General features: G+C 49.7%; 1 protein-coding gene across 5 annotated transcripts in view; it reads right to left on the reverse strand.

Moving 5' to 3' along the window:
• Positions 1 to 19,606, reverse strand: part of RGS14 (regulator of G protein signaling 14) — a 507,547-nt gene that overhangs the window by 61,985 nt on the left and 425,956 nt on the right. For all 5 annotated transcript variants that reach the window (XM_069651538.1, XM_069651536.1, XM_069651533.1 and 2 more), the window contains 2 exons: positions 8,920 to 8,996; positions 2,168 to 2,294 (listed from right to left, as the gene is read on the reverse strand). In XM_069651538.1, coding sequence (XP_069507639.1) covers positions 2,168 to 2,294; positions 8,920 to 8,996 — 204 coding nt within the window. The remainder of the gene's footprint in view (positions 1 to 2,167; positions 2,295 to 8,919; positions 8,997 to 19,606) is intronic.

Raw genomic sequence — 19,606 nt, forward strand, 5'->3', positions numbered from 1 at the left:
CTGGCCTAAAGACTTGCCTGAGAACTGGCCTAACATCTGAACATCTGTGCCAAGTGATGTCTCCGAGCACAGCAGCTGATCTGTGGAATAACGTAGGCCTCAGAGATCGGCATGAGAACAGCCCTCCATCCTGAGAAGTATGAGTGATGCTGATGCTGTTGGCTCATGTCCTACGGCTGCTAGAGGCTGCCATGCAAAGACAATCTGCTGTTACAAAATGTGCTTTCTTTCTCCCTGTTCAGGAAATGTTATCATGCGTACTGTTAATGGGAGGAGAATAATATGTAACTTCTGCATTGTACATAAGGATGAGCCAGGCTGGGAGGGGTAGAACCAAATGCAGCAACCCAAGCACTGGTGTGTTAACATTACACAACTTTTTGATCCCACTTCTAGCCTTGTGTGTTATTTGAGTCTGAGTGCCGAGCGCCTGGAATGCCAGAGACGGTGTGAGGGTGCTGGATGAGTACCAATATCGTGGGGAGCAGGACAAGCCTGTGACATGTGGTGCCGATTCTGGGAGCTCCCCTTGCTGAGGTGTATGACTGGAGAAAACAGCAATACCACGGGTAAGTGAAAAAAGTTTTTCACTGTACCTGTTGCACGTTTGACTAGTGAAATTTGTGGAATTTTGAGTCTTCAGTGACTCTAGGAATAATACAGAGATAGCGCCTCAGAGTGCTGTAATGATACAGTACAGGGTTGCATGGACAACTACAGGACTGAAATAAGGTCAGAGCATTCTTAGACACCAGTGATACAGTCAGAGCACCTGTTGTGGAAAGGCATTGTAGGGTCAATACTGTAACGGGCATAGGGTGGGAGTGTGAGGTTGGAAGGTTCAGTGAAAGTGGAATAATACAGATTACAGATTGTCACAATATGGCAGATGGTAGTCCACTGACCAGGCACGAGGCGGGGGCAGATCTGTCATATAAATCGGGGTGAGGGCTGTGCTGGAGAGGTTGAGCAGCATGGTGGACAACTGGGATGTGGTCCCCCAGTCAGTACAAAGGAAGAAGGGGGTGGAGGCTGCCCAGGAACATCAGTTACAAAGGGTACCGCAGGGAAGGGACAAGGGGGAAAGTGCAGAATTACAAACGAAGCACAAAGATATCACAAAGCGGATGAAGGTAGAGCGTGATCTGAGACCCTCAGATTTTGCAGTAACGCTTACACAAATGTTCATGAGGGTCACAATATGGCGGCTGTTGTCAGACGAGATAAGGAGGGCGGTGGAAGGGAATGTGGAGGAAAGGATAAGAACCGCCCAGGGGTGGGCATACATTCTGAATGGAGCTGATGACGCATGGTTCAGAATGAGAAAAGCAGTGCCATTGAAGGTGTGGGAGGAGAACCGAATGCAGCCCTCCCAAGCACTGGTGTGTGTTAACATTACAGAGCTTTTTGATCCAACTTCTGGCCTTGCGTATTGTGTCGGAGAGCCTGGAATGCCTGAGATGGTGTGAGGGTGCTGGATGAGCACTGGCATCATGGGGAGCAGGATGAGCCCGTCACAGTCTTCACTGAGCCTAAGCACGGCCCCTTGCTGTAGTCAAGACCACAGCCAACTCTCATCCAATAGCCTCCTTCCATAATGCTGCGTCTCTCAATCTGGTCTTCAGCTCCATCTTTGCTCCCATCCCTATCAGCATGGCACTGCTGCCCAACAGCACCCAACCAGACCCACCATTTAGCGCGGTCCCCAGTCATTCAGGGATTCTGCCCACGCAGTGACTGCACACACTACATGCCTCACGTCCACAGGGCAGAGTAACCAGCGTGAAACCACTAACCAGAAGAAACCAGACTGCGAGGAAAGAGATGGAAGAACTCCGTCGATTGTACATCCTGTGCAAGGTAGTTCATATTTGTCAAATCAGTCACTGCCTTTAACTTGAGTAACAGGTACAACACATGAGAACAAAGACAACCGTCTGTGCCAAGGCTATGGCAAAACACACTTTACCAGGTCCATAACCCCTTTCTCACCTCAATATAGTTATTGCCTATACATCAAATGACAGGGTTGGTAAACAGAGGAGGCCATGCTAGGCGCAGCGCTACCCACGAGAAACATTCACGAAGGTTTCAGCAAACCGCGCCTCCTTCTGGAAGTGGCCGCGGGGCGCTTACCATGCCCGCAGCCATGAAGGGAGGCTCTTACCAGGTACAGGGCCACCTGCTGGAGACTGACGCCATACTTCTCGGCTATCGGCTGCAGGGCCTCCCGAACAGTTTTGCCAGACTTCGCAGAGATTCGCACCACTTTCTTGATGACTGGAATTTCCAAGCTGAGGAAGGGTTAAGCCAGAGGGGGGGAAAAACACACAAAATATGAGTCCGGACAATAACCAGAACTTTCCTCAGACTTCATATAGTCAGCATGGAGAGAAATAGCCTAGGGTCAATCCTGTGCAATGCAACCTGGAGCAACCGCAACCACTGACAGCCCACTTGCAGAAGACATAGCAAATCCCGGTTCTACCTATTACAGGCCCAACTGTGTACACAGCCGAGGACTTCCTCTGTCCTTCACCTAAACATCTGTCTGCCACAACCTCGCTCTAGCACCCTCAGCTTCTGCAGCTCACCTCCCCATGCATCTTTCTCAGTCCTTACTTGCATCAGCGGTGCCATGGACCTAATGAAGGGTCATGAAAAGGGAAGAGGGACTTCCAAAATGTTACTCTGTCTCCCTCTTTGTATTTTGGGTTCTTTGTATGCACTTCGTCCCCAACACACTGGCAGGCTAGAGGTTATATTGCTTGCAGAAATGTGTGATGCCAGTCTCAACAGCTAATCCATGAACATACTGCCCTACTAAGACAGTTGAACATATAACCATATAAAAAGGGCACATTAAGTCCTATTAAATCCTGCCGTGGCACTCCCCCATTGGCCAATCTCTAGGTCATATGAGCCGGCATGGCTCTGAAATCTTATATGACCCAGATATCTACAAATACAGGGATGCCACGTTATTTCCCCAGGTGCGAGTGTGCTGCCGGCAGGGCTCTAGGCACGGCGCTCCATCTGATCATGGGAATGCCACGATTACAGCCCTGCTGCCAGGGCTGGGGCTCTCGGTGCCACACCGAGAACCCTGAGGGTAAAGACACTCCTACCCCAGACCACACCCGCAAGACGTGGCTTGTGAACCAAATCAACTTCCACCCCTGCTCCGTACCTTACTGAGGTGGGAGCGGAGGGCTACACCTCCCCCTCACTGGATAAAATCTTTGCTAGGTTACAATTGACAGAGGTGGCCCATCATTTTCTCAATTACCGCCAATGCCACTCAAATACCTTGCTGGGCCACACCCAACAGTGGCCGGCTCCTTTGTTAAGTCCCGCCCCTCCCTGACATCACTTCCTGTACATGGTTGCTGGGAACAGTAAGCACTCCAGGCAGATTGCCTTTTTTTATTTAAACCACTGCCCCATTCTGTGGGTCATAAGGACACAGAAGCTTTATAGACCACTCCCTCAGGCCACACTGAGTTTTATGGAAGGAATGTTCTTATTTTACCTTATTAATTCCACAAAATTTGCACCCAATATAAGTTGCTGCAGTGCCATTTCAGGACTTGGCTGGGGGCTGGTTTCCTGGGGTGCGTGCACACATGACTGGCGGTCTTTGTAATGCTGCTGGACAGCGCCTTAAACCTTGATCACATTACAAAGCGCCACCCAGAATCATTTTACAAACTGGCCCCCAACGCTACCGCGTTAGTACCCACCCCTTCTACCTGAACTTTAAATGCTGTGGTTTCGTGAATATATGCCCATTATTACCTTAAATCAATGATTATTTGAAAGTGTGGGAAGGATCCGGGGTCCAACTACCTTTTTTGATTCCGTTTCTTGGCATATGTATTAATTGAACTGGAACCTGGGAGCTTTTTCCTAGTACACAGGACACTTCAAAACGTCATGTTACCATAATCCCAGGATTACATTTCCACACAGGGGGTTCAATCCTCCTGATGAAAGGCCATTCACTTCCGGCTGTCCTGGTGTCCCCTTGGGGAAACCCCTTTCACATGTAAAGACCGGGAAAAGACAGCAGATACCTTTCAAAAGGTTCACACGTCCTACTTCAGAAATAGGACTCCTATGCCTGCCTAGCTTGACAGAGAGCCCAGGTCTTCATCTGAGCAATCCTCCACTCCTTCTATGCCACTTCTCCTGCCCTCTCCTGCCTTCAGAGCACCTCCCGGATGTTGGAGCTCTCCACCTGCCTCATGGGGGCTGCCACACAACTGCTGGGGTAAGCCTAGTGCATTTACAACTAGCGCGTGTGGCGCTGCATTTTTTTGCAAAAATGCATCTAAAATCTACATTTGCATCGCGCCTGCCGAGGATGGACTCTGAGGAGCAGCGCTTCTCATCTTTACTGCTATTCAAGACTTTAATTCTACTTTATGCTACTCTGCCTCACTGTGTTTGCTGCCTCCATCATGGCTGCTTGTTTTTGTCACCTAACAACTGCAGTCTTGTGGGTTGGCCCTGCTCCCCCTCCCATTGGTTGCACTTGGCTTTGATAAGCCAATGAGGGCAACCGGGAGGCAGGAGCCGGCCATCCACCTAAGGTCCACAACAAAAGGCCCTGTCTACCCCTGTCCACCACGGTATGCTGCAGATCCGCATGAGTGAATGCCCCCTACCCCCTCCCCTCGGTCGCCAGTGTGAGTGAATGGCCCCCACCCCCTCCCCTCGATCGCCAGTGTGAGTGAATGGCCCCCACCCCCTCCCCTCGGTCGCCAGTGAGAGTAATGCCCCCTCACTCTCCCCTTAGTCACAGTATTAGTGAATGCCCCCCACCCCCTCTCCCTGGTCACAGTATGAGTGAATGCCCACCACCCCCTCCCCCCGGTCACAGTATGAGTGAATACATCCCTCCCCCTGGTCACAGCGTGAGTGAATGCCCCCCACCTCCTACCCTGGTCGCCAGTGTGAGTGAATGCCCCCACTCCCTCTGCTGCCCCCTGTATGTCTTACCCCTACACCCCTCCTCTCTCCCCTGCTTGTCCCCACTCTTCCACCCCCCGCCTGCCCCCGTTTGTCTCCACCCCACTTCACCTACCCTCAGTCGTTCCTTCCACCCCTCTCCTCCCACCCCAGTAAGTGTATGTAGTTGCCCGCCGTACCATGAGATTTTCTCCAGACTGGTGCCCGTTGATTGAAACCTATGTACTAGTATGCACTTGCCACCGTCCATTAAGGGACTGGCCCCATGCTATTCTATGTATGACACCAACTACGCACCTTGTGTAGCTTCTCTCCTATGCATCTGTGCCGGACACCACGCACTTGCTCATTAAACATGACCACGCATTCATGTGCTGCTGCCGCCATACAACCCTCAGGTAGCACCTAATGTATGCATAGTATTCTTGACCTTGCAACTGTTTTGTAGTTGCCACCATGCAACATGAGGCTGGCACCATACTGTTGCACACCGAAGCTGACCTCGCAACTTTATGTAGCTGCCGCCGTGTAAGATGTGGCTGGCACCATATATTTGCCCACTAATCCATGTAATCACTGTTATGCTCTTACTGCAATTGTCTGAAGCAACATCTATGTATGTATGACCTCTAATTGCACTTATGTAACCAAGCAAGCCTTCTTAACAGCGCCACGATGCCTGAGGGCAGTGGGCGCTTTACAAATTCAAGTAAAATAAAAAATAAAATAAAAATTCCATATAGAGACATTATTTATTACCATGCTCGCACTCCCCCAATTTGCATAAGGTTTAATATTTAAGGCCATTTTCTTAAGTTTCCCATAAAATGTACTATAACATATTTCAAGACTCGGGGCAGATCCAACTGGCTTTTGTAGGTAAGTGAGTGCGATTGGCTGGCTTATTCTACACAAGCATGTGGAAGTCTTCTTATGGATGGCTCCACACTGCCACACTGCGGTCTAGTATGGTTACCTGCGGTATGAGAAGCAGTGCATTCTGGAACATGCCGTTCTAACAGAACAAACGTTCTGAAACAGAGTGCATTGTGGGGCAGCACCCACCATGTGGGAATCTTTACTGTGCAGGATAATGCATGCGCAAATGGTTTGTGTGGTAGAAATTGCACATGGTGGCACATGAGATGTGGGACTTGCAATTGTGTGGGCAGGTAGATTGAGTGAGGCAAAGTGAGCGTTGTTAGTGGCATCAGTAATGAGTGGGGCATAATGAATTCTGGGGTAACTGCGAAGCAGGGTGCATTCTTGGAAAGCATGCCCTCTGCACCGTCGTCACTGCAGTGCAATATGGAACCTATTCCTGCACAGAAATTCTACAAGACGAGGAGCAGTGCATTCTAAAAGGCATTTTTGAACATGTGTACTGAATGAGCACTTTGAATTCTGGGAAATGCAGTCCTGTGGTGCAGGTTTCCAGTAAGGTGTAACGATTCTGCCATGTATGCACTGGCAACATGTGCATGTTTCTGGAGTATGTGGGCATGTGAGTGTGCAGCTAACATGCAAGGCTGTATTTGACATATGAGGAAGGAGCACCGCCTGGGAATATGCTGCTTTTAAGTGGTGCATAAGGTTGGACCTGGGCAGGGGTGACAGCAGGTCAGTGTATTTCACTGTACCTTGGCACTGATGTCACACCAGTCATATTGGCATCGATTGTGCATGTGAGGCTGTACCTGGGCATACGATGGCTGTGTATAAGGAAACACAGGGCCAGATGGATTGGCGTTGCCAAGGCTTGTTGGTCGCAGAGCGGTTCCCCAACTTTTGGTTTGGGATACCAAAGGTGTCCATCATAAGACAGTACATGTCCCCCATGTGGGCATTTAAGTCTTCGGTTAAGAGGACCATAACATTCGGAAGTTGTCCACCTTACCCACAATTTGGAGGAATATGTACATTATCACCATTTCGCAACCTGTGTGTCCTTCAGAATGAAGCAGTGGAACCAGTCATAATTCATTGTCCTTGTGCTCAACTCTGCACATTTGTCCAGGTTGGCCCAAGTTCCTAAACACCTCTTGTATTAACTATGTGCCCACCAGCCAATTGATAAAAGCATCGTAAGGTGCACCGGGAAACCACGACATTGCGGATGTCATACTGCAATCTTAGTTCCAAAAACCAATGGGGACGGGGGGGGGGGATTAGTTAGGGGAATAGTCTACATATACAATTAGTCTTTTCATTGGACATAACTATCTGATGGCCCCACCTTGGACCACCCCGAAATTGATAAATGTATGAAAGACACCCCAGCAAGAGGTAATTGGCTAATGCAACATTTACTAGGCAGCATCACACAGAGATTGCATTGGTTGGCATCTATCTAACCAACCATGAACAGTTAGCAGGTCATCAGCACATGAGCAAAAATAGGAGGGGTCGGGGGCGAACTCTAGGAGCTGCTGCTTCTAATTGAAGCAGACACCATCCCGTATTTACTAGCCCATGAGCCATGGCATTTAGCTTTGCACTTTGTCTTGCCCAACGCCTCTTTTCTGGGAATTTAGGGGAGTCGAGGCAGGTGCCTATCGGTGTCTAGAGTTAATGTATAGAAAGTGTCTTCCAATTATAAGTCACGTGTGACAAGAGCATGTTTTGAATCAGTCAACCCTGCTTTTACCATAATTTTAGCAAATAAAAAGTGTTGTTACCCTCTCTGGCCACCGGAGACTTAGTTGATCCGTCCCTTGGACAGTATTGCCCTTCTAATTACTCGGCACCTGACATTCAAAGGTATTATTTCTTTTAGATTAAAGAACAATGTCTTTTGCTTGGGAATTATCTTCTGTTCTCTTCGGAGCCATTCAAACCTCCCCTATTTCACAGAAATCTTGCAAAGGGGCAGCGCAGCTACTGTCTGCCCTGCACAGCCCTTTATTTCAACGTATTCAGCAAGTGCAAATTCCCTGCAGGTTCAAGGCTTTTCATTCATTGTAATGCAAGTTCGCCATCCATTTTATACAAGATGGCCACTCATTGCTGTTGCATCTCTTCGTTTAGCAAGCTATATATGTATATCAGTCGTGTTGCATTCCAGCGTATACATTGGTGATGTTATATTATTGATGTCTATGTGGTGCAAGCAATATTCTGTGTGTCTAAATCCATGTTTGACCTAGTGTTCGTGTTTCTTCATGGTGAATGCATTTCTGCTTCATGTATATTGTACTCGCGTGCGTCTCTTAGCAGTGAGTTCACTCGTTCTCGCCCATCTTTGTTGTATCAAGTTCATTTCGTCTTGCATTTGTTTGGGATAAGGCCGATATGGTCGTCGTAGGGCAAAACGCCTTTCCCATGTACAATATTGAGGTGGAGGAGGGCCAATCGCCATGAACGAGGTATTCATGTAAAAAAGCATGTAATCATTCTAAGGTCAATTTTTAGAGTTCCTTATGCTTTTCTTGGAATGACCGTATCTGATTTTCACACACAAATGTTCTCGCTCGGCTGTCGTTTTAAACCAGCCTGAGTCCAAGATGAACACCCTCACCACACCACTGCCCCCATCCGGGTGCCAGCGTATTATTTTTAAAAAGTGGGGTTAGACCCAGGTGCAGATTTGTCTTTTTGGTCTTTGCGTGAAATCCCTGCAAGGCTATGGACACAAACACACCTGGGTTCTCCCTCCAGCCAGTATCCTGGAAATGGTCTGAACCCTCTGGGGCATCCCGCCTGCATCTGTGCCTCTCAAACCTCAACACTATGCTTCTCATTATGGCTCTCACCATGCCTCAAAGTGTCACCCACACTCAATCCTTCTCAGTGCGGCTCCCTCACCCCGCCGCAGCGCGGCTCCCTCACCCCACCGCAGCGCAGCTCCCACTCATCCCGCCATAGAGCGGCTCCTAATATTGCTTGCTCAGTGCAGGTCCTAACCACCCCATCGCCCTCCCGCCAAAGGGTGCAGTGGAGACTTACTCAAAGCTGATCCTGTTCTCCAGCGCCACCTCCTGGTCCGTCAGAACTGTGCTGTCCTGGTCCAGAACCAGAGCCTTCTGGAAGAAAAGAAAAACGCTTCTGTGACAAGGAACCAGAGGCCCAAGGCGACAGAGGGACCTATGGAGAACAGGCTGGTGGAGACACTCGCTGTTGTGGAGCGGAGATGGTGGAAAGGAAGTGTGGGGTGGGAGTAGATGACAGGCAGTGGAGTGTGAGGCAGATGGGGAAAGAGGGAAAAAGATTGTAGAGAGGAAAGAGGGATTGTGGGGTGTGGGTAAATAGGTACGGTGAGGGGGTGGTGAGAGCAGGAAAGTGTATTGTGAGTAAGAAGTGCTCAATGTAGGCAGAATATAGATCTGGAGGAGATGCATGAAGAGTGGTGAATGAAGAAAAGAATAAAAAGGATAAAGAGAGGAATAAGGCTTTCATGCCGTCAGGAGGGAGGACATTGCCTTTAACGGCCTGCCAGCCCGAGCGAAGGCCTGGCTGTGGGCTGTTAAAGGCCATGTCTGCCCCCCTGGCAGGGCAGGAAAGCCATTTGCACCCTGGGGTTTGCACCGGGGTGCAAATGGCTTTCATAATTTTTCAGCAGGATATCCGCACTGCGTGCGCAGCCAATCTCCCATTGAAAAATGATGTGAAGAGCGCCGGGACCGGAGCGCAAGGCTCCGATTACGCAAGTAAGTGTAGAGGGTGGTGGGCAATGTTGCCTTTGTGGGTTTTTTTTTTTTAAGTATTTATCTGATCGGCTGGCCACTACCAACCCCGCCCCCTCTAGACCACGCCCCCTCTTCTCCAACTCCTTCCCCACCCGGGTACCACATTTTTTCCATTTCCACCACTGCTCATATGTATATTAAAACAATTTGTGTTTTAAAAACAGTATTTTTTCGGTAACATGTCGGTAAAAAAAAAAAAAAGCCTCCAAGAGAAAAATCTGGGTAAAACCACTGGATAGCGTTTCACTTCAGTGTCATTCCTCATTACTGCAGTACTTGCCCTACAGTATTAGCCAGAGTGTCCGTGGTATGCTCTGCTCCTTATGTTTAGGGTGTCCAGGGCGTACCCTGGTACAGCCTTGATTAGAGGTTGAATCTGGGATCACACCCTCCCTACGCCAACCTCTGGCTAGTTAGGAACCGGATGTGGGTCAGGTGAGAGGCGTGGCAAGAGTTAAAGCTGGTGATGCAACTTTGCTTCTATTGCGGGGGAAACACACCTGTCTCAGCCCAATCACACGTGCCCTGGTGTACACAGGAATCACGCGCTCATGTGGGCTCTCCCCTCCGGATAAAACACAGTGCCAAGTGTTATCGCCAAACCACATCTAACCATATCGGCGCTCAGGACTCGGGTCCTTCTTCCACAAATGAACATCAACACCTCTGGTTTTCCACCCCTCGTCCTCAGCCGTGTGCAAGGGGGCTGCCAAGATGGCAAAGGTGCAGCTATACAAGACCGCTTTACAATGCATCTTCGTTCGGTCCAATTCGATGCGAGCTTCACCCACCCGGAGAGTCAGGCTGGTCAGAGCACTTATATAGCACCCAGAAGCCCACATTCCGCACTATTACAGGTGGCAGGTAGCGAGATGCAGATTCAACAAATGTCGCCTTTTTTATTTCTGAACGGTTGAAACGGGGAGAGAACAGATTTTATATTACACTAGTTTTCTCACTGTGTATTGTTGTTAGTCTCTTATTTCACTTAATTTTGCGTTTCTACTCATTCGACTTTCATTTCTCTTGTAAATAGAGGCCTTTTCTTGTTTAACGCCCTCTAGCCACTGGCATTTCGCCACCTCCGTCTGGTGCGCACTGTACTCTTTTTCCACAACCTGCACTGTAGCTTTTTGCCTTTCGATCTTAACACTGCCTGCAGCATGTTTCGGGCAGTCACTGGTACAGTGTGTGCCCATTTGCATCATGCCACACCCGTGACTCTCCGTGGCACACACTAGAGTGCTTTTCCATCTTAGGAGAGGCGCCGACTGTCCGTGGTCTCTGCCGTGAGGTCCTACGAAAACCACATCCTCAAGCCTCTCACACGGAAAGGCTGTGGCGCAGCGTGCTTTCCCCTGCTGCCGCTCCCTGAACCGGAAGTAGAGAAAGAAGAGGCTCCGAGTTCAGACATCATGCAGAGGGGAGGCAAGGGTTTCTGTCCACTGTACATTACTTGCTTCTGGGCCACCCACCACCAGAGCCGGCCTTGGGGGGGGGGGGGCGAACCGGGTTGCCGCCCGGGCCGCCAAGCACCCCCAGGGCGCTATATGCCCCCATCACGCCAGGTCGGGGGAGTCTTGCAAGGGTTCCCCCGAGCTGCCTTTGTGGGAGAAGGCGCAGCAGGCAGCCTTTTGCTGTTAAGAGCACCCGTCACCGCGGGTGCCTTTAACAGCTATATGCGCCATTAGTCCCCCCACCACGCCAGCTCCAGGAGTAGTCTTTCAAGGGCTCCCCCGAGCTGGCGTAGGGGCAGAAGGCGTGGCAGGCGCCTCATTGTCACTGAATGAACCCGCGGCGGCGGGCTCATTCAATGACAATGGGGTGTTAACGCGCCCTATTCACACCATTACCTCCTCGTGGAGCGAGGAGTTTAAAAAAAAAAAGTGGCCCCTCCTGGCACGCCCCCCCCTTCCGCCCGCCCCCTGTTAACCAGGGGCACCGAGGGCGAGGGGGGGGCGCCAATTCACCCAAGGCGCTGCTGCCCTTAAGGCCAGCCCTGCCCCCCACAAGCAGTTCTAACAGGCTCTTGTGCTACCATGGGGAGCAGAAGCGGGAGCTCTGCGGGCCTGAAAACCACAGGGATCTGTCCTGCTAACTTTCCTCCCATGAGCTCCTGCGAGCTATGGGTAGTCGGGTGCAGGGATGGTGTGGGGGCCGTTCAACCATTACAGTTGAGGGGCCCCCCCAACTGCTGGCATGTTGCCAATGAGCAGTCGTATACCACAGCAATATATTCCTTCACACACTCCTTTCATTCTGGGGCTTTAAATGTGCGCTTTGCAGTGCTCGCCTTACAAGCTGTATTTGCTGGAGCCCTTCCAGGCTGTCACTTTGCCCGGGCTATACCAAAGTGTTATCACCTGGTTGCCTTTTAACACTGGTTCCTCCACATCAGCCGATTGCTGACCAAGAAGGGTTTATGGTTTTTAAGAGTTTCAGGTTTTTTCTGTATTTCAAATAGTCAGAATACACTCGTAGTTTAGTAGGCAGTGAATTCCACATTTTTACAGCAGCTCCAGTCAAAGACTGGTTCATTTTTCTATACCATTTACATCTGGAAGTTTGCAACCGTAGGGACTCCTGCCTCTGCAGGCCACGCATGCCACCAGATATTAGCAGCTTTTCTGAGAGATAGAACTGTGTTCTACTGTAAAGTGCTCTGTGCATTATACATAACAGGATGATGATATGTGCACCCCACGGGTGCCTCAGGCTGTATTCTGCTCTAAGCAAACCCCCCCCACCCCCTCAACCATCGTGTGGTGGAGGGGCTTCCGAGCGCCACTGATTTGTGCAAACACGACCACGTATCTGAAACGAGGAGAGCCCTCCACTGGCTCCCAGTTCGGGACAGAGTAACATTTTAAACTCTGTCTATCACCCACCAATGCCTAGCCAATCACACGCCAGCATCTCTCAACCAAAACGCAAGCCCCCACAAGACCACAGCGCTTCGCCCTCAAACGTCGCCTGGAGATACCGAGATATAATCTCAAAAGATCAGGAGAAGCTAGTTTCACCCAGTCAGGGCTGCCACCCTTCAGAACAATCTCCCACCCTGCCCGTCCCCCACCACCTGAGGGCAGAACCTTCCTACCAGATCTTCAGAAAGAGTCTGAAAAATAATCCCCCCTGTACTACTTATTTATTTTATGTATTTATTGTTCGTTAGGTGCTTATACAGGAAGTAAATACTGTTTCAAAGCGCCCACAGGGCAGCAGGAAAGGGACAAGGGATGAGAAACAATTAACATACATAAGAAACATATATATATTAAATACAGTGAGAGGGCGGGGGGGGGGGGAGAACCTGCTATGCTTTGATCGTGCAAGTGCAGAAGGGAGAGGGAATGGGATAGGTGCTGGGGTGCTCATGGGTGAGCAACAGGTGAAGTGCAATGATGGCAAGTGCGAGCCTCCAAGGGTGGAGGGTGAGCCCAGGCAAGTGCTGAGGATAGACAGAAGCTGGGGCGATTCGGTGTGCGAGTTCAGGGCCCTGACGATGCCCAAGGGCCCTGAACACCAAACAATCAACTGTGAGATTTGCAGAGGCGAGGAGAAGGTCCTTTCTCTGTAACTGGCACCCAGATTCCCCCTGGGCTAAGTGCGCTGCTATAAATGTTTAACTAAATAAATGTTGAAATGGACCCAACAAATCTTCAGCCAGGCCTAGACAGACGGAAGAAGATAAGCAACAGGAAGGCATGCTACACAGCTACACAGGCCTGCCTACATTTCAAAATTAAAAGCCCAGAGATGTGCGTGGCATCGAGTCACGCACATCTCCACACAAGACTCCACTCATCTGAACACAAGAGGCACCCCACCTGCCCTGCCCACATTTTTTATAGAATAAAAAAAAAAGCCAGACATTCGTCATGACGCCAGATATGGATGTGATGTGCGTGCCACTCTGTGTTACACCTCCCTGTGGATTTGCCGCTAGTGGTCTGTTTTTAGCAAATCACATGGAGGAGTGGGCAGAGTTGCTGCGATTACTGGAGACTCCATGCTCTGCCCTGTATACGAGCGTAAAAACACAATGTCTGAGCTAAACCCGGGGGGCTCGGCAGGTCTGGTGCTGCAGGTTTGCAGCCCCAACAGCCTCCACTCCCCATCATAGTTAGTGCAGGGAAGCAATAGGGCCGGGAGAACACAGTGATGGGACTCTTTTCTGAGGCCGGCTATTCTTTAAACCTGCCACAGCCTGGTTATGTATAAATACGTCCTGATTTACATAGGCCCTGGCAGCGACAGAGTTCATGCTCTGCTCTCCTCACCAGGAGTCGTCCCCCTTCCGCCACACAAACTGCCCCTGCGGTCGCTGGGAGATGTCTAAATGAGTTGCCTGCACAAAATCCAAAAGGTAGTCTTTTCCAATGCTTGTTTTGGTAGCTTTGCATAGCCCTGGTACCCACAGTGGTATTAGTGTTACTTGGGCCTCTGAACCTTTTACATTAAACAGAGTGGAGCCTCCATAGTCTATATGCCGCTTATTCGGACGCCTGCAGCTCATCAACTTTTAATTTTTATTGCTTTGAGTGTTTTTGTAACATTATTTAAACATTCAAATAGTTGCTAAAGGCCTCACCGGGGAATTTATTTTTCCTCCAAGAGGTTGACTCTGAATCCTAAATAATGTTTTTTTTAAAAAAATGTTACACTGGTACAACATTGCGACAGGACAACATCTCTGATGAAACACCGTCCTCTAGTGGGTAATGTATGAATTGCAAACAGAAAACATTGCTCTTTTCTTGATGGTCCAAGTAAGAGTAACTTAGGCAGTACCTGTGCGGTATGGGAGTCCTTGTCACCAGGAGGGGTGAGAAGGGTGGGGGTCTCCCCCGGTCACGTCCGGCTTGCCTCTACACGAGTGAGGGCATCATGTAGCGGGCTCACCTCCCAAGCCTCACAAGGAAAGGCTCCCCAAGGAAGACATGACTGAATCCCACGAATCATCACATCAGTTTCAACTCTTATAGGCAGTCATGGTTGGGGGAAACTCTTTCACACGTCAAGTTCAGTCAGGGATGGCATTGGGGCCTTTCCACCTTTTAAAATGAAGGGGGCTTCGAGCTAAGGGCCACCCCTCTCCTCCCAGCAACTACCCCCATGTTGCAGTCAGCAGTCTTGTAACACCGCAATATATTCCTTTCTCCATTTTCGTTCTGTGGTTTAAAATGTGTGCTTTGCAGAGCTAACTTTACAATCTGCATTTTCTCTTCCCACAGGATATACAGAAGTGTTATCACATCATTGCCTTCTGACACTGGTTCCTCCACTTCAGCCACCTGCTGACCAAGAAGGGCTTAGAGCTCTTCAGTCGGAATTTAGTGTTCCAGCGCCCTGCTGGCTCACCGTCTTGTGATAATCGGCTGCCAATTACCTTTCCTTTGTCGCCATTGTAATGTATGCACCCCACGGGTGCCTCAGACTATTTTTGCTCTAAGCTGGGGCCTGGGGCCCCTCAACCATCATGTTGAAATGGGCCTACACATGGTCTGTGATGGGTAAGAAGGGTCATCGCGAACGTAAAGATCCCATCTAAAAGGCAAATAGTGTTATGGCAGAATGAGGCTAAATGCTTTAAGAGGCACAACAGACTGAGGCAGGGTCATTCACATAGCAAACCTGCCTACTTGTTAAGTGGCAAACTGTTTTGCACTAGGCAGCCCTTCACAAAAGTGTTTTGGGGTGCCTTAAAGTTTCAAAAACGAATAGGTGGACTGGGTTGTGATCCAAGAAGCCTAAGTAAAGTCCTTATACACAGAGGTCAGAGTGGGTGGGGACTCAAGGATACAACATTGCCTTACGTTTCACCGAAAACTGTCATCGTTCCCTTACTTTATGTGACCTGGACTACAGTACCAGGATGGTAGAGAAGGCCACCTTTGTGTTTTTTATTTTATATTTTTAACTTCTCCCCTGCTGGGGATTTGGACCTGGCCCCTGCCGGTAACAATCCAGTGTTGCATTTAATTGCACTATCTTGCAGGTGCTGGATTGGCTGTGTTTATTTCAATAGACTGCTTGGGACATGAAGCCCATTTCCAAGTAATCAAAAACCCTAGCTCGGCAGGCATCTGCAAATTGCTGTATGTGCAGCAGTGTTTGCAGGTAATGGGAGGGTGTGTGCGGCTATAGACATGGGCATGTTTCTTAGATATGCGAATGGTGGGTAAGCGGGCGGCTGCATAAAGCTGCATGCTGAGCAGGAGACAGTAGCACACTAATGGTGGTCATTTAAATGCACATTCTTTCATTGTGCTTTCTTCAGTCTTGCTGGAACTGTTGTAAAGCACAGTCATGTTGGGCGGAGGGGAGAAAAGGAAGGACTCAGGCAGTGCTTTAAGTGGCATGGAAAATCGAGCAGGAGAACTCATAGGGGGGGGTTCTAAAAAGGGGCGTGGCTTGGCTCACAATTAAGAGGGAACACTTACCTGACCTGAATGCCACCTGTTCAGCCAATCCCTTTTTTGGCCATGCCCCATACTAGCCCCAGCTGGGGCCTAACAGGTGGCATTCAGGTCAGGTTAGTGATGCCTCTTAATTGCAGCCCAACCCCCTGCCAGACACCACCTTACATCAATCACCACTCTCGTATCTTGGGTGCAATGGTGATTATCACCGCAAAGGGGTGCCTGGCGGGGGGGTGGTGAAAGCAGAAAGAAAAAACAAAGCTTTTTTCCCTTATACGCGAGAGCTTTAGGCTTTAGAACAAGGCCTTGGCTTCTAGCAGCCTGGTGGGCTGGGGTTACCTGGGGACTTTAGGGAGCCACAGCAGGACCTCGTCTGAGACACAACTTTCAGAGACTGCCGGGGCTCTGACCTGGCTATCCCAGCCCACCTAAAGCAATGGACCCAGGTATGGTGCTTGAATTAAGGATGCAGGGGTAATGGAGAGTATGGGGGAGCAGAAAAGGGTCGGGCAGAGGGACAATTCTTCCACTGTTTTAACATTTTGACCATGTAGTTTATACATGTTGTAAAGACTGCTGTGTAAGTTGGACACGTGTTGAGGTGATCTAGATGTGCGGATTATGGTTTCATTGCCGGTGAGATAGCCAATGGAGTTGTGGGAATAGCTTTAAAATGCCTGTGTGATCGCAGGTTACAATCAAAGGATATCAAGAAAATCCCCCTCCCACCCCCCTTTTGCAGCACAAACACTTTCTCACAGGCAGTTCATCGTGAGCAACAATGGACTAACACTAGAGCCGTATATCTGACATGTCCCAACACAAGAGTCAGGCAGAGTCGGGCAATTACTGCTAATTACACACACCTGACTACCATCATTCTTTCCAACACGGATAAACGGCAGAGCACGAAAGAACACACCAAGCGAGGACAAACACACAAGGAAGCAGCTATTCCAGGATGGCAGTTTAAATCAAGGAGAAAGGTGCCGAAACCTGAGAGAATGGCAAGGAGGGAATTGCCATTGCCCTTTTTAAGAAAGGATTGTGACTTTCAGGAAACCTCAAGGCAAAGACACATAAGCAGAGGAATAACATCTGACGAACAATGCGGCATTTGTCGAAGAGGTACACAGGGCCCTCCTGCATTGATGGCCAAGGCAGGGAGAAGATATTGCCACTGTGGTACCGCCCTTGACTCCTACAACAAACTGACGAAAACGAGCTCAGCATAGCCGGTGAGCCAAGAGAAGCTGACAGCAAGCCAGGCTGTGTGAGGCTCAAGGTTGCAAGCAGCAACACTGTGTTAACAAAGAACTTGTGTACGATTGAACTTTAAGAAACCAAGAAAGGTACCAGAAACAGAGTGGTCCAGCAACACGTGAGGGCTCACTCGAAGGTCTTTGTTTTGGTACCCCAGTGTGTGTAAAAGATTACTAAAAGATAACTCTAAGTGGTCCTGCAACAGGTTGAGTGCAATCCCATGCACATTTGAAAGTCTTAGTTCGCCTACATGTTGAAATTGGTCTGAGCCTTGCTGAGGGGCTAATTGTTGGAAAAGGGGATCTGAGTTCAGCAGAGGGGGATCCAGGGTGAATAGCAAAATCACCCCAGAAGATATTGTAGACTGTGTATATTCGAAAGTCTTCACCCACGTCTTGAAATAGGTCTAAGCCCAGCTGAGGGGGACTAATTGTGTAAAAGGGGGTCTGAGCCGGTAAGAGTATGTATCTTGTCACACATTGATCCCATTGCACCCCCATAGGTACCTTCAAGTGCACTACTTTTTCTACTATGCATCACATAATGGCTACTTAAGTGTACAATGTTAGCCAACGCCAGCACAACTCTTCCGACAGATGCTTGCCAGTTCAAACTTAACTAAATGAAAACCATTATGCTAGCTACAGCCCAAATGGGTTGCCTGAAATAAGGCCAGCGCCCCTTTCTCCAAAAACGCTCCTACGCACTAGTCACCATGAAAATGCGAGATTGCCACTGAAATTGCTGATCCATGAACTACAGTCCCCAGATTACCTTCCACGTGCACGTTCAGGCACAGACCATCAAAATGTTACAACATGCCTGTTAGACAGTACTTTGAAATCTCATACAGGTTATGCACGACTATCCTGCCACTCAGTCATCCCTCTGCCCCCTCCCACATGCTTCCTCATTCTTGCCGGTCCCGATGCACGGCGTGCACATAATGCTCCTGTAATTGCCCTCATGTCTGAGAAGCCCCCGACGTTAGTCCTGATCTTCACAATATGTGCAGTTCGAGCACAGCCATGCCTACTCTCTGCAGGTCCACTACAATTCATATTCCTGGCACTGCTATAGCCCCCACGCAAGCCCTGATCACAACCGCCACTTACCTACACGCCGAGCATGACGAACGCAGCTAAACAGCATAGCGCGATCATCCTGGCCTGGAAACCATAACCCGACAATCTTCGCTGTGCGCGTAAGCACACAGCATCTGCATGCAGATCAGACAGGAGGTGCAGTTACACCTTACCTCAACAGAGCTACTAAATCCCTATCACTGACTGCAATGGACTGCTCCCAAATGCCCGGTAAACCCATTTTCCAAACGAAAATCACATCGGACAGCCGCCATCAACCCCCAAATCTCCCTCTGAGGTGCTGGCTCCCTACAACACGTCCCCCCAGCCTTTCACATCAACAGCTGGCCCAAACTCACAAGCATTGACCCTTCCCAGAATGAACCTTATACACCTGACCCCCACCTGACAGGCGGTCAGCGCTCTGCAACTTTAGGTTATGTTCCTGCTTCTGGATATTTTGCACCACACCCTGTCACAAAGCCTGCATTCTAGGGACTCCAGACTTAAAACACGCACCTGCTACCCCTCCAATTATCAACAACAACCACTTGCTGTCTTACTCCCCTGCTCCATAAACACCACCATGTGTACACCTGACACATTGCTGCCACCCAGCTATATCAACCATGCCCCCCATCACAGTAGGGTAACACCACCTAGCCCTCAGGGTTATGTCTGCAACCTAACTCTTAGCCCAGTGCCAAGCCCTAGACAGAACACACTATCTCCACATGGCAACCCCTGTGGCGCCTCCAAATTCAGCCCCAACATCACCCCTTGTCTACTTGACCACCCTACAACCTCCCTTTCTCCTGCCAACCACACCATGGCCAACCTCACACTTTCACCTGACATCAGAAAGGAGATTGAGGCAGCCGTTCCAAACAACCCCCCCCCAATAAAACCTCCCTGAGACAACAGGCACCTGCCCCACCCTCGCACCTAACCTCCCTTAATCAGGGACCCTGAGCAGTCTTAAGTCCTGCCGTTCAGCCCCTCCTGGCCTGTGCCCTCATCAATGCTCGCTCCTTACCTGCACACGCATTAGACATCAACAACCTTATAAACTCCCACAACGTTGATGCCCTAGCTGTCTCAGAAACATGGCTTCACAAAGCATGTGGCTCCGCCCTATTCCTAGCCATGCCCCAAGGCTACACATCTTCCGGAA

Source organism: Ambystoma mexicanum, chromosome 3p (genome assembly GCF_040938575.1).
Source record: "Ambystoma mexicanum isolate Mex_15411 chromosome 3p, UKY_AmexF1_1, whole genome shotgun sequence".
In the NCBI taxonomy this organism is placed as follows: Eukaryota; Metazoa; Chordata; class Amphibia; order Caudata; family Ambystomatidae; genus Ambystoma; species Ambystoma mexicanum.